This window comes from Bufo gargarizans, chromosome 11, assembly GCF_014858855.1.
Source record: "Bufo gargarizans isolate SCDJY-AF-19 chromosome 11, ASM1485885v1, whole genome shotgun sequence".
In the NCBI taxonomy this organism is placed as follows: Eukaryota; Metazoa; Chordata; class Amphibia; order Anura; family Bufonidae; genus Bufo; species Bufo gargarizans.
In genome coordinates, this window is record NC_058090.1 from 53,786,967 (window position 1) to 53,802,672 (window position 15,706).

The window sequence follows — 15,706 nt, forward strand, 5'->3', positions numbered from 1 at the left end:
AATATATGCCAATGGACTGTTGCAGTGGTGGCTGACGTGAAGCCTCATTCTCTGCTATGACATGCAGACTGATTCTCTGCTGACATGAAGCCAGATTCTCTGTTACGGGACCTCTCTCCTCTGCCTGTGTGTGTGCTGGGCCTAAATATATGCCAATGGACTGTTGCAGCGGTGGCTGACGTGAAGCCTCATTCTCTGCTATGACATGCAGACTGATTCTCTGCTGACATGAAGCCAGATTCTCTGTTACGGGACCTCTCTCCTCTGCCTGTGTGTGTGCTGGGCCTAAATATATGCCAATGGACTGTTGCAGTGGTGGCTGACGTGAAGCCTCATTCTCTGCTATGACATGCAGACTAATTCTCTGCTGACATGAAGACAGATTCTCTGTTACGGGACCTCCCTCCTCTGCCTGGGTGCTGGGCCTAAATATATGCCAATGGACTGTTGCAGTGGTGGCTGACGTGAAGCCTCATTCTCTGCTATGACATGCAGACTAATTCTCTGCTGACATGAAGACAGATTCTCTGTTACGGGACCTCTCTCCTCTGCCTGTGTGTGTGCTGGGCCTAAATATATGCCAATGGACTGTTGCAGTGGTGGCTGACGTGAAGCCTCATTCTCTGCTATGACATGCAGACTGATTCTCTGCTGACATGAAGCCAGATTCTCTGTTACGGGACCTCTCTCCTCTGCCTGTGTGTGTGCTGGGCCTAAATATATGCCAATGGACTGTTGCAGTGGTGGCTGACGTGAAGCCTCATTCTCTGCTATGACATGCAGACTAATTCTCTGCTGACATGAAGACAGATTCTCTGTTACGGGACCTCCCTCCTCTGCCTGGGTGCTGGGCCTAAATATATGCCAATGGACTGTTGCAGTGGTGGCTGACGTGAAGCCTCATTCTCTGCTATGACATGCAGACTGATTCTCTGCTGACATGAAGACAGATTCTCTGTTACGGGACCTCTCTCCTCTGCCTGTGTGTGTGCTGGGCCTAAATATATGCCAATGGACTGTTGCAGTGGTGGCTGACGTGAAGCCTCATTCTCTGCTATGACATGCAGACTGATTCTCTGCTGACATGAAGCCAGATTCTCTGTTACGGGACCTCTCTCCTCTGCCTGTGTGTGTGCTGGGCCTAAATATATGCCAATGGACTGTTGCAGTGGTGGCTGACGTGAAGCCTCATTCTCTGCTATGACATGCAGACTAATTCTCTGCTGACATGAAGACAGATTCTCTGTTACGGGACCTCCCTCCTCTGCCTGGGTGCTGGGCCTAAATATATGCCAATGGACTGTTGCAGTGGTGGCTGACGTGAAGCCTCATTCTCTGCTATGACATGCAGACTAATTCTCTGCTGACATGAAGACAGATTCTCTGTTACGGGACCTCTCTCCTCTGCCTGGGTGCCGGGGCCTAAATATCTGAGAATGGACTGTTCCAGTGGTGGGTGACGGGAAGCCAGATTATCTGCTATGGAACCTCTCTCCAATTGATTTTGGTTAATTTTTATTTATTTAATTTTTATTTTAATTCATTTCCCTATCCACATTTGTTTGCAGGGGATTTACCTACATGTTGCTGCCTTTTGCAGCCCTCTAGCTCTTTCCTGGGCTGTTTTACAGCCTTTTTAGTGCCGAAAAGTTCGGGTCCCCATTGACTTCAATGGGGTTCGGGTTCGGGACGAAGTTCGGATCGGGTTCGGATCCCGAACCCGAACATTTCCGGGATGTTCGGCCGAACTTCTCGAACCCGAACATCCAGGTGTTCGCTCAACTCTACTCAGTTCTTATCTTACTGATAAGAATGCAGCTTAAATAAGCGTTTATGAATTCTCAGTAGTTTAGAGATAAGGCTTATTAGACGACCGGCACAAAGTGAAAGTGAAAGTCACACAGTTAGAAAAACACAACCCTTTCTTACAGAATGACTGAATATTTTTAATAAAGGCCAATTAAACATATGCTTTTTAGCCAAAAATAAGTAAAATGCAACCGTAAACAAAAAATGCCTCCAAAGGTGTACATAGCCTTTAAAGGGAGTCTGTCACCTACTTTGAGCATTTAAGACCGCTCATCTCATATTATAGCACAGTTGCCCAACATAAAAATGGTACCTCTCTTTTGTCTGTCCCACATAGACGAGCTGAAAAAAAACACTTTATAAAGATATGCAGATTAGGTCTCACAAGTGACCAGGAAAGGCGTTATGGCTGTAAGTGCCCAGGCCCCTCTCTGATATGTCAGCATAATCACTCCCCTTGGAGTCCTCTGGCACGCCTTCCTCTGCTACTTCATTCTCCTCCTCCTCTGCTTAGAGATCTTGTGCGAGCACCGGTCACCGCTGGGTCCGCGCATGTGCACTGCTCTGTCCACTATGGGAAGAGGCACTGATCTTAACAATGCACATGCGTGTGCCTGGCAGTGATGCTTACCTGCTATTTATTTTCCCCAGAGGTTGCTGCTTTTTGGCTCAGCTCTAGTAGGGTAGAACTGTGATCTGTGACTACCTGCTTAGCTAAGGTCATGCAGGGAGTCTGTGGTAGTCTGAGACACACCTCCTGTCTCATCACTATTATTGGGTACAAGCGTCCATATTCGTAGAAATGCTCGATCCCAATAACTGGCCCATATTATCATTCGGTCTAATCACAGACTTCTTGGAGAATCTATGGCAGCGTGTCAGGACGAAAGATGCATGATTACAGGCTGCATATCTCCCCTTGTAATTCGAAATGTGCTGGTAATAATGGACTTAAAATGTAACTTTTAATACTCTATGATAATAAAAATAATACCAAGCAGGGAATGGATGTTGCAATATGAAGGAATGAGAAAAACTGGGCTGTAAGTACCTCAATGTGAGGATGATTTTTTGGCACGTTGACAAAGGTTGGTAAGCGCTTGCTGAACCACATGGCTACATCTCTGTTCATGTTGACAGCAAACGGTTGGAAGCCCTCCTGTAGGCCACACATTGTGTAGTATTTGAACGTGCTGGCATCTTTACCAAAATTCAAGCGACCAATCTGAGACAACCCAAGGGAGCAGACAGGGACAAAACCTGCGGAACACATGTATAGGAAATGAACTGAACAGATGGCAAGATCTCCAGGTAAAATCCTTTCACAATCTGTTTCCAGGACTTTAAGTTGCGTTCATGAAAAATACAATATAGTACATTGCAGAAAACATTATTTCTCAATGGTTAAAAACTGTATATGTCAAAAATCCACATAACATGTAGGATGGATACTACAAGACTGTCAAATAATATTACAATTCTATCGGGGTCACATAATTACTGTTCTGCTCTACCATGTGCCTGTCTGTGCTTATTTGAACCACTCCTTGTAGAAAAAGCTTAAAAGGGGTTGTCTCACTTCAGCAAATGGCATTTATCATGTAGATAAAGTAAATACAAGGTACTTACTAATGTAATGTGATTGTCCATATTGTCTCCTTTGCTAGCATTTTTCCATCACATTTTAACTGCACGACCACCACCGCTAGATTGCAGGGTGGTCATAACCCCTGGATACGAGCTGTGCATAATGTGATGGAAAAATTAATCAAGCCAGCAAAGGAGGCAATATGGACAATCACATTACATTAGTAAGTGTCTTGTATTAACTTTCACTTCAGTAAATTGCATTTATCATGTAGAGAGACACCCCCTTTAAAGTATTTGCCAAAAAAGCTCATTTATTGTGAGCTGAGCATGCCAGGATCTGAGTCATCATGAGAATTCGCTGGTGGCCAAGGATGAATTAGTGATATCCATTAAAGAATGCGATATTGTCAGTGTAGACTCTCATTTTCTCTCAGCAGTAATTAATCTATTGGCTTCTGATGAAATGCAGCAAAGGAAGGACAAAATGTTTGCAGCTACAGTATGTAAATATATACAGATCTTTCACAGATGACTAATTAATGGCATTTTACTGTTGGACGCCTGCATTGTTAAACCTGGCACAAGCAAACAAGCAAATACTTCCATGAAGTTTATGAGACCACAAATACTTGAAATGACTTGGACCATTTATAACTGGTATATCCTCCTTTAGTGTCCGATAATGTTAACTACCCGCTGTAGCAGCTCACCCGCAAGCTATATATTAATTTAAGTATACTTTATTAATATATATATATATATATATATATATATATATATATAGCGATGAAAATTTCAGAGCAGCACTCCTAGTAGAAAATGTGTGGGTGCCAGCGGTGAACACACCTTACCAAGGTGTAAATTCTAGAATAAATAAAAGACACCGCAGCACGTCCGTTTGGTGAAAGAAGTGGAACCCTTTATTCACCTGTGCGACGTTTCGGTCCGCTCACTGGTCCCAGTGAGCGGACCGAAACGTCGCACAGGTGAATAAAGGGTTCCACTTCTTTCACCAAACGGACGTGCTGCGGTGTCTTTTATTTATTCTATATATATATATATATACACAGTACCGCAGTCTACAGGGAAAATCTATCCTGGAGTACTCAGCTTCATGTGAGCATGGTGTATGCGTTTCATCACTATTATATTTTGCAGTTGTTACTGGCACTATGTATCTTATTATAGAAAGCAGTACATATATTTTTATTATAAAAGCTATGATATCTGATTGGTTGCTATGAGCAACTAAGGCAGTTTTCTTTTACACCACTTTTGATAAATCTCCCCCATATATTGTATATGTTAAATGGCATGGAAACCTTATGAACCATGGTCTTATTATTCAAATCCAAATAATCATACCTAAAAATATTCTAAGGCTACTTTCATACTTGCGGTAGTGTGAGAGAGCAAGCAATTCCGTCGCCGCAACTGCCTGCCGGATCCGGTAAAACGTATGCCAAAAATCGCAGCATGTTCTATATTGTGCGTTTCTCATGCAACGCAGGCCCCATAGAAATAAAAGTGGCTGCTTGAAAATCACATTGCATCCACAAGCAAGTGCGGAAGCGATGCGATTTTCACGGATGGTTGCTAAGGAGACGAGGGATAAGTGATCCGGGACCCCATTTACTTTATTATTTTCCATTATAACATGGTTATAATGGAAAATAATAGCATTCTTTAATACAGAATGTAAAATCAAATGTCAATTGAGGGTTAAAAAATAATAAAAACATTACTCGCCCCATTCACTTGATCGCTCATCCGAGATCCTCTTCTTTCTTCTTCTTAAAGAACCTGCAAAAGGACCTTCTATCTTCATTCAGCAGGACCTTCGCTGACGTCACCGCATTCACCATATTGTGTGCGCAATGAAGTCAGCGAAGGTCCTTTTGCAGGTCCTTCAAGAAGAACAAAGAAGAGGATCCCGGATGCGCAATCAAGTGGATGGGGTGAGTAATGTTTTTATTATTTTTTAACCCTCAATTGACATTTGACTTAACATTCTGTATTAAAGAATGCTATTATTTTCCATTATAACCATGTTATAATGGAAAATAATAAAATCTACAGAAAACCAAACCCAAACCTGAACGTCAGTGAAGAAGTCCGGGTTCAGGTCTGGGTACCAAACATTCAGTTTTTTATCACGTGCGTGCAAAACGCATGCACTCGCGCGGAAAAAACTGAAGAATGCAACAACTTTCCCTGAACGCACCCGCATCCTATCCGGCCCTCACCCACAATGCCCATGTGAAAGAGGCCTTACCCTGTATCCTGTGGATAGGGGTAAGTATTTACCATGGAACAACCCACTTAAAGAGTAACTACACTTTGTAAAAATGTTTGATATGTCATAGCAACAAATCAAAGGTGTAGATTGGTGGGGTCTGAGCTCTGAAGGCCGTCTCTCCTTACTGCTTAAGATTGCCTCAAGAGAAAGTCCACAAGGCTGTTTTCAGATCTGTATTTAGTAGTGAGGAGAGACAACCTTCGGTTGTAAACTTCTCATTCATCATTTTAGTGATCGGCAGGGCACTTGGATCCTGCAGAAGAAAACTTTTGATGAGTTACTATGACACATATGTGAACGCACCCTTGAGATCACAGGCTTCCATTTAACATTCAGCATTTACTTAACCTCAGGTATTAACACTAAACATGGAACCTTTTTTTTCGTAATGACCAGAAACGATAGCCAGCTGGTTCAAAAAATTGAAAGGTTAGGATTAGTACAGTCTTCACTTCCCTGTATTTTTCTTCATTACTGGGCATCTTACTTGTCTGTATTTTATCACCCAGGGGGTTATTTCCCTTCTTTAGCAAATATATAAAAGAAATCTCTGTAATTCACAGAAATTACTATCTGCTCCTCAATCTCTATGGCTCCTTAAATACTGGATGGGCATTCTACATTGTTAGGACATGTGTGTGAATCTTGATTATGCATAGTTCCCTTGCAGATACTAGCCTACTATAAAGCAGTGATTTCCAATCTGTGGCTCTCCAGCTGTTGCAAAACTACAACTCCTTTCATTCTCTGATTGCTGCAGACTTTCAGTGCATGATGGACATTGTAGTTGTTCAACAGCTGGAGAGCCACAGGTTAAGGAGGGAGATGCACAATTTTTGAATAGTTTGTCAAAACCAAATAAAGTCTTTGAGAGAAGATGTGAGGTACTGTGTTAGCATCTAGCAAAAAATATCTGCAAGGATTTTGTATGTTCCCATTGTGTTTGTGTTTCTCTGGGTACACGTTTCTTCCCAAACTCCAGGGACATATTGGTTGTAACTGGCTTATGACATTTGCCCTTGTGTGTGCAGGTCCAACATTTTCCAAAAATTCATATTAGTACTTACCATTCTCTATTTCAAAGTCAGCAAATGCTAGCTCTGACCCCTGATTTGTGATTAGAAGTTCTCCATTTAACGTGAAAATCATTGATTTATCTTCCAAGTTAATCATGGATCCTACAACATCTCCGGGCTGCCAGTTTCGACCAAAGAATGAGCTTCCCATGTTCCAACACTGTCCCTGTTAACAGCAAAACATTGGTTGTCCTCCATGGTGGATATGTTGTACAGCTCTTTGGATAAATATTACTGTTGTATAAGCTGCCTAATCTATGTTTTAACAACTTAATGTCTGTTAAAGTTTCATGAGATATGAGCAACTGCAGTTTAACAAATAAATAATAAACCTATTTACAAATGGTACAAAAATATGTTAAAGGGAATTAATGTTAAAAAGTTTTTGCAATAGGTACACCAAAATAAATATCCACCAAAATCTTAAAGGGGTTGTCCAAGATAATAAAAAATCTCGGACAAGCCCTATAATTGTTTAAAATAAAAAAAAAACATGTTAGATGCTGGTGTATGGCAAATGCCCACTGCAGACAATCACTGTCCTCAGCATCAAACAATCACAGTCCTTAAAGGGGTTCTCCGGGAATTAAGAAAATGAAAATACTTAAATATTACTTTATTATAAATATATTCTCAAATACCTTTCATTATTTATAATGGCTCGTTGTGTCTGGGGAGCAATCATCAGGAAAAACAAAATGGCTGCTGTCCCATTAGTTCACACAAAACCTGTCCTGATCACACATGAGGACAAGTTACTTTACAACACTAAGGTAAAGAGCTGCCGCATCCTCCTCTCTACTTGTCAGGGATTATGATCCTGATTCTGAATACAGAGGAGAACTTTAGCTGAATCTCTGGGGAATTTAGTTCATGAGGAGACATGAAATACAGATAGGACGGACAGGCTGTGGTAATGGAGACTGTAAACAAGTGCTGCTGCTCATTATCCTCACCCTCCTAATCATCTCCATTCCCAAAGAGATTCACCTGTATTCAGGATCATGATTCCTGACAAGCAGAGCACAGAGGAGGATGAGGCAGCTCTATGGCTCGTTGTGGTGAAGTAATTTGTCCTCCTGTGTGAGTAGGACAGGTTTTGTGTGTACTGATAGGACGGCAGACATTTTATTTCTCCTAATGATTGCTCCCTAGACAAAACGAGCCATTATAACTTATGAAAGGTATTTGTGAATATATTTATTATAAAATAATATTTAAGTATTTTTATTTTTTTTATTCCTGGAGAATCCCTTTAAGCAACTGTAGGGCTTGCCCATGATTCTTTACTATTGGTCATTTATTACAAAACCAGAAATGAGGGAGATAGCCAAAAGGTTTGGTAATCTGATTTGTAAACTTTTTTTTTTGGAGTGGTTAGACTAGCAAAGGATAAATGGTAAATTTATAGGTTTAAGCATATTTATTTCTGGTATTATGAAATGGAAATCTCAGTATAATCAGCTCTTCATAGCTTAAAGGTAAGGCTACTTTCACACCTGCGTTCGATCGGATCCGTTCTGAACGGATCCGCTCATATTAATGCAGACGGTGGCTCCGTTCAGAACGGATCCGTCTGCATTAGAACTTAGAACATTTTTCTAAGTCTGAAAGTAGCCTGAGCGGATCCGTTCAGACTTTACATTGAAAGTCAATGGGGGACAGATCCGCTTGAAGATTGAGCCATATGGTGTCATCTTCAAGCGGATCCGTCCCCATTGACTTACATTGTAAGTCGGAACGGATCCGCTCGCCTCCGCACGGCCAGGCGGACACCCGAACGCTGCTTGCAGCGTTCAGGTGTCCGCTCACTGAGCGGAGCGGAGGCTGAGCGCTGGCAGGCGGATGCATTCTCAGTGGATCCGCCTCCACTGAGAATGCATTAGGGCTGGACGGATGCGTTCGGGGCCGCTTGTGAGCCCCTTCAAACGGAACTCACGAGCGGACACCTGAACGCAGGTGTGAAAGGAGCCTTACACCACACAGTGCTATGCAATGTACCCAAGTGTGAGGTCACTTACTCTGCTTCCCTCAAATACAAATGCCCGATCGTCTGCTCCAAGTTCAATGTCAGGTCTACAACTGGGCCTGGCCCAGCCTACACGCATATCACCTCCGGTCACCACCTCAAACTCAAAATACCACTTTCCTGACTTCACAGCATAGGTCTGTTCCAACCTAAAGAAGCGTATCTTATCTATGCCGACTCGTTCCATCATTTGGTCAGCTGCAGAGACAAAAAGAAGTAAGGAAAATGTAAGTATATAAAATAATGAGAACTGCATGGTGCCAACGTCTAGATGCAAAAGAGTTTTAAATGCAAAATATTAGCACTATAAAATGGGAAAGACATTTTAACCCCTGAAAGGGAGTCATTTCCATCTGTGCCCCTCCATTACTCATGCATCTGTACATTGTTGAAGGATTTTCTAAAGGGCAACTAATATAGTGGTCTATTAGCATTTGGAACTCAAGAGTCCATACGCTACACATAGCACCACTCTCTTTTTGGAAATTAGGTCTTATTGCTCTGGAAGCCCTCTCTTTATGAAAAAAAAAAAGTCTTACCGTGCACAATTGAGAGTAATAAGACATTTTTTCCCCTCCTGGATACGACTGAGCAAACATCACTTTTTTGCCCTATGTTTGGGGTCGTTTTACATCACATTTTTGCCAGCCGTTTAACGTATATGTTGGAAAAAAAACGATCCAAAAGCGTAGCACACCATGCTTTTCCATCTTGCAGAGTCCAGTAAAAAAACATACAATGGAACTGTATGGTGACAGATGCCACTGTATGGAATAAGTCTGAAGAATCTGTTCTACTTATTTTTTGTATATGTTAAATGTAAGACAAAAACGTGGCGTGAACCCAGCCTAACAAGGTCAAACTTTTTTCCCCTCTCCTTGTGGTACATGTATGTACAGTTTATGTCAAGTAATATGCTGTGAAATCAAAACTGGAAGGGGGGGGGGGCATCTCTGGGGCCCCAAGCAGAATTATGCCTTAAGCAAAGACATTTTTTGAAAAATAAAATACAATATTAACCCATGATATAACACCATATATTGCTGATAATAGCAGATATAATACTGATAAAACTGTCTGTGAGGGATATATTTATCCTGTATATCCTGTATTATCAATAATATACAGAGTTTTTACCTCACAGAGACTGTTTTATCAATGTTCTATCCTGTCTGTACTCTGAGAGTTATCAATGTGTTATCTGTGGTGTTACGTAGGACTGCAGGTGACATCTACTACATTGTCTGTACTCAGAGAATGTTCGTTGTATTGCATGAGACTGCAGGTAACATCTACTATGTACTAGAGAGTACATAGTAGACATCTACTATGAGTACTAGGGAGATAGCAGTAGTGGTGCTCAAAGCGCTACAGCCTGCCCCTTGGTGCTCTAACTGCTTGATTTGCATAGCGATAAAAATACTCATCTTGGGAACACTGCAGCCTACAAAGGTTATCTTTTTAATCACTATGATTAACCCTACCAGGTAATTTGACTGGTTTAATGGGGTTGATCATGCTGACAGAAGCTCTTTAAAAATTGTACTAATTAAGCTTATATTGTCTGTTTACATTTTTCATGGAAATAACATTTTTAGGTACAGTATGTGACTGTGTACCTGAAAAGTTAAAGTTATACCAAGTTGTTAGATGATATCTGTATTTTAGTTTTAAGGTCTGCTTTCTCAGACATTCCTGCTGGTCAGATATATGCTCCATTCATTTCTATGGGAGCGCCAGAGATAGCAGAGTACAGAAATAAGTGGAGCAGTGGAGCGCATTTACAACTATCCACTCTGTCCATTTCAGGGGGCTCTAGGGTAGGGGGTCCCCATTCTCTTGATCTATGGGATTCCCTGCAATAGGACCTCCACCGTTCTAATAGTTATCCCCTATACCAGGCATCCTCAAACTGCAGCGCTCCAGCTGTTGTAAAACTACAACTCCCACATTGCCCTGCTGTAGGCTGATACCTGTAGGCTGTTCGGGTATGCTGGGAGTTGTAGTTTTGCAACAGCTGGAGGGCCGCAGTTTGAGGATGCCTGCCCTATTCTGTGGATAGGGGATAACGTTCTCTCACCCAAATAGTAGTTTTGACCTAAGTGGGTATTCTTAAGAATGCTGTAACCTGTGTGCCCGTATCTACTACCCATCCCTCTCATACCCTTATCCTCTAATCCCTCTTATACACATATATAGCTTCATTTCTTAGAATATATAACTGTTTTATCAGGTCCATTGAGTAAAATAAATTAAAATCCACATTTTAATGCAAGAAAACTGGAGAAAGACCTGGGGGGCTTGGTATACTTTCGCAAGGTGCTGTTTTTAGTGGTTCTCACTTGCATAAGTCTTTATACAGCTCTCCAAGAAGCAAGTCGATTTATAATGAATATTGGTGCTTTTGCAGTTCTCCTTTTAAATAGTTATCCATTTATTTTACTTTTGGACCCAGTTAAAGGAGTTGTCTGGCTCTTGAGGCCCTTAAAATATTATACTCATCTGTCTGTAATCCTGCCGCTGTTCCATTCCATGAAGGAACAAGAAGCATCTTGGTCCTGTGGTGGTTGCGGCTGATTACAGGCCTCAGCGGTTTAATCGGCTTGAACAGTATGTCAGTGGACAGGCGAGTGGGTTATTATGTTAAGGGGCAAACATTAGGAACCGAGGGGTTGCCTGTTCTAAGGCAGGACAATCCTGTTAAATGAATTGTACATGGAAAACTTACTGATTTCTTGGTCTGGTGGCTCGATATTATAGCCATATCCAATAAATGTTCTGACAGCTTCTCGTAAACTGTCTCTATTAGATTTCTTAGTTCGCTCATCAAGTAAAGCATATGGCACCAAACGAGGGTTTCGTTTATTCTTCAGATCCTAAAGAAATACGACATAACTTTTTGAAACATTCAGGATCTTTCTAAGGGCTTGTTCACATGAACATATTTTGCGTTCCGTATACGGGCCATTTTCTGCGTTCCACATACAGTCCGTATACGGAACCATTCATTTCAACGGGTCTGCAAAAGATGCGGACAGCACTCTGTGTGCTGTCTGCATCTGTTGCTCAGTTCTGTGGCCCCACAAAAATGGAGTCCTGTCCTAGTCTTGTCCGTTTTGCGGACAAGAATAGGCATTTCTATAATAGGCCTCCAGTTCTGTTCCGCAAATTGCGGAAGGCACATGGGCACCATCCGCGTTTTGTGGATTCGCAATTTGCGGACCGAAAAATACGGCATGGTCGTGTGAACAAGCCCTAAGTGTTTCATGACTGAGTCCCTGTTATGAACCTTATGTGTGCAATTTAACACATAAATAGCACATTTGTCGTGCCATAATACGCTTCAGAAATGCTTAAAAAAGGTGTTCTCAATGGTTGGTTAATATGTGTATTTTTACACCTCTGTTTTCAAATACTCTTCAAGAAGTGTCATGTCACTAATTAGAATGGTGTCAGAAACTGATTTTTGCCAAAATGCACTCCATATGTGTTTACTATTTGCTATGTATTTTGCAGGCATTTATGCATATTAAATGCTGTTGAAAAAAAGAATACACCAAAACGTGCCTGGATTTCACAGGCTGATTTTTCTCTAAGCCAGCTCTGTATATTTCAGATTTAAAATTATACCTTATGAACATAGCCTTAATGTCAATGAGTATCAAGTTACCATCATGGTAGGAAAAAACATAACAGCCAAACAGTAGAGAATCTGGACTAATATTTTGGCATTTTAGATACTGATCACTTTCTATATACATTATAAATAAATATATTTAATATGTAGTGAAACTTCTAGGCTGGGATTTAATAGTTACACCACACAACATCTATGTACAGGCTATATATTTCTACAGTATACTGGGAATAGATCATTTTAGATTTGGCATGATAAAGCATTACAGTATGTATTACCCACGTATAATACTGGTGTCCTCAAATATTACAGGAAGCAGGGGCACTTCAGACATGCTACTATAGCATTGCAATCCCATTAATATTTCATGCAACAGTTCCATTAGTATGAAGAATAGAGCAATAGATGAGCACTCTCCCTGGGTGACTGTCATCAGCTACAATATACATTATATATGAACCTATCCCTTTCAAGGTAAAAAGACAAACTACAACTGGAAGACCCATACAGAAAAATGAAATGGTAGTAAATAATTCTAAAAGTCTGCCTTTTAAAGCAAAAAATATCTTTGTACCATGTTAGGCTACTTTCACATCTGTGTTTAACTTTTCCAGTATTGAGATCTGGCAGAGGATCTCAATATCGGACAATGCATTCCGTTCCGTTTGGTTGCGTTCTCGGACACAATAGAAAACGGATCCGGCACCCGTTGACTTTTAATAGAGTTAATGCCGGATCAGTCATGGCTATTTTAAAGATAATACAACCAGATCTGTTCATAACGGATGCAAGCCGGTTGTATTATCATAAAAGGAAGCAATTTTGATGATCCCTGCCAGATCCAGCAAAAAACGCAAGTGTGAAAGTAGCATAAGCCAGTAAATAGCAAACATAAAAATGAGATTCAGTAAATAGAAGATATAAAAATGAGATTCCTTAATGGATACCGTTTAATGTTTAGCTGAAAAGGTGACAAAATTGCAAGCTTTCCAGGCTACTCAGGCCTCTTCCTCAGGCATGTTATAACACAGTATCTGAATACTCCCATATTTATACACACTGTTACATAGGAATAGTGAGGTAGACAAGTGTGGTAAAGCAGATCAATATGACCGGAAGTGCAAACAAACAGTTGTAGCAGTAAATTCTTGTAGCAGATACAGATAAGGAGTTGAGAATGTTTTATCGACCCTTGATATATACCCAGTACATGAATGTTATAAACCTAAGATGTCTGAGGGTCAAAATCCTTAAGGCTTCGTTCACACCAGCGTTCAGCCTTTCCATTCTCCTGCTCCGTTTTAAGAGCAGGAGAACGGAAAGGACAGATTCTGCACATAACTGAGCCGAACGGAGCCTACGGATCCCATAGACTATAATTGGGGTCCGTTAGGTTTGCGCTCAGAAGATGGTTTTGGAGCGGAGACGAAAGTAGTACATGCAGGACTTTTGTCTCCGCTCCAAAACCATCTTCTGAGCGTAAACCTAACGGACCCCATTATAGTCTATGGGATCAGTAGGCTCCGTTCGGCTCAGTTATGTGCCCAATCTGTCCTTTCCGTTCTCGTGCTCTTATAACGGAGCAGGAGAACGGAAAGGCTGAACGCTGGTGTAAACTCTGCCTAAGAGATGTAGAAGAACATAAATCCATGTGACACATTCATCTGATCTCAGTGTGACAAGGGTTGACATGAGTTTGTATTCCCAGACTTTCTCTTCTATCTTAGTTATGAAATTCCCTTTTAGACTACTTTCACACTAGCGATTTGGTTTTCGTTTGTGAGATCCGTTCAGGGCTCTCAGAAGCGGTCCAAAACGGATCAGTTTTGCCCTAATGTATTCTGAATGGAAAAAGATCCGCTCAGAATGCACCAGTTTGCCTCCGTTCGGTCTCCATTCCGCTCTGGAGGAGGACACCAAAATACTGCTTGCAGCGTTTTGGTGTCTGTCTGATAAAACAGAGCCAAATGAACCCGTCCTGGCACACAATGTAAGTCAATGGGGACGGATCCGTTATTACCAACACAATATGGCACAATAGAAAACAGATCCGTCCTCCATTGACTTTCAATAGTGTTCAAGACGGATCCGTTTTGGCTATGCTAAAGATAATACAAACTGATCCGTTCTGAACAGATGCAGACGGTTGTATTATCTGAATGTATGCGTTTGTGCAGATCCATGATGGATCCGCACCAAACGCGAGTGTGAAAGTAGCCTTAATATCAAGGTGTTTATGTATGTGATGATGTTGCGCTCGCAGCCTTCAATTAAACCTAAATTGTATGGAATAGGACCCTTTAAGCCAAGTACAGTCTAGAAGGCAAACCATTAGATGGTGCTTACCTGTTGAATGCCATAGGTCCATCCTTGTTTGATTCTATCTTTTGCCCAGACATTATGTGCATTCTCGGCAAGTTTATCAACTAGAACTTCTTGGGCTGGTAACAGTTTTACATCAGATAGGTCCAAAGGGGCAGGTTTGTAGCCATTGGACATCATATAGCTGTAATAAGGCAATGTACGTTTTCCTATTAGCAGAGCTGAAACTTGAAGCTGAAGGCTGCTAATACTTATCTCATGGCTGTGCCTTTTTCTGTAACAAAAGTGGAATTCCTGCCAGGCTGCTTGATTAATTAAAAATTGACTGTTCCCAAAAGGGGATCTCAGCCATCAAAATGTTATCATCTGAATTTAAATTGAATTTTGCTGGAGAAACTGTAATCATGATTACTACCTAACCAATCCAAACCAGTTCATTATTTAAAGTAATAATAATCAGTAAAAAGGGAGGAATAACAATCAAGAAACCAAATGATACTGTGGATCCCATTAACCTAGATAAGGTTAGGGCAAAATTAACGCATAAGCTTCAAAAACTTGGATCTAAAATGACAGACTCAGCATGTATGTGACTCAGGTCTTGTTGTAATACAGTTCATATAACCACTAGCAGGTGGAGACATTTACACCTCTACCTAAAACCCTGCATATCACATATTTATATTTTTTTCACGTTTGTGTGCTCATTGTACATATATTAAAAGAGATATCTGACTTGTAAACAGAATATAACAAGTATCAGCTTTAATTGTCCTTAAGACAGGTGCTGGAGTCCTTACTTTTTTACTTGTTTTCTCCTGCACTGCTGGTTACATGTGCCGCTGCTAAAAATTGTGTAGTCTCGCTGTGCTGGCACGGAAGCTGGGAAACTACAACTCCCACAATCAGGGGCATAGCCATAGGGGGTGCAGAGGTATCAGTCG

General features: G+C 41.2%; 1 protein-coding gene across 5 annotated transcripts in view; it reads right to left on the reverse strand.

The window, feature by feature from the left end:
* The window catches only part of RYR3 (ryanodine receptor 3), a 684,284-nt gene that overhangs the window by 382,483 nt on the left and 286,095 nt on the right, over positions 1-15,706 (reverse strand). For all 5 annotated transcript variants that reach the window (XM_044272379.1, XM_044272378.1, XM_044272377.1 and 2 more), the window contains exons 24-28: positions 14,787-14,946; positions 11,532-11,679; positions 8,796-9,001; positions 6,766-6,940; positions 2,861-3,069 (exon numbers count right to left, since the gene is read on the reverse strand). In XM_044272379.1, coding sequence (XP_044128314.1) covers positions 2,861-3,069; positions 6,766-6,940; positions 8,796-9,001; positions 11,532-11,679; positions 14,787-14,946 — 898 coding nt within the window. The remainder of the gene's footprint in view (positions 1-2,860; positions 3,070-6,765; positions 6,941-8,795; positions 9,002-11,531; positions 11,680-14,786; positions 14,947-15,706) is intronic.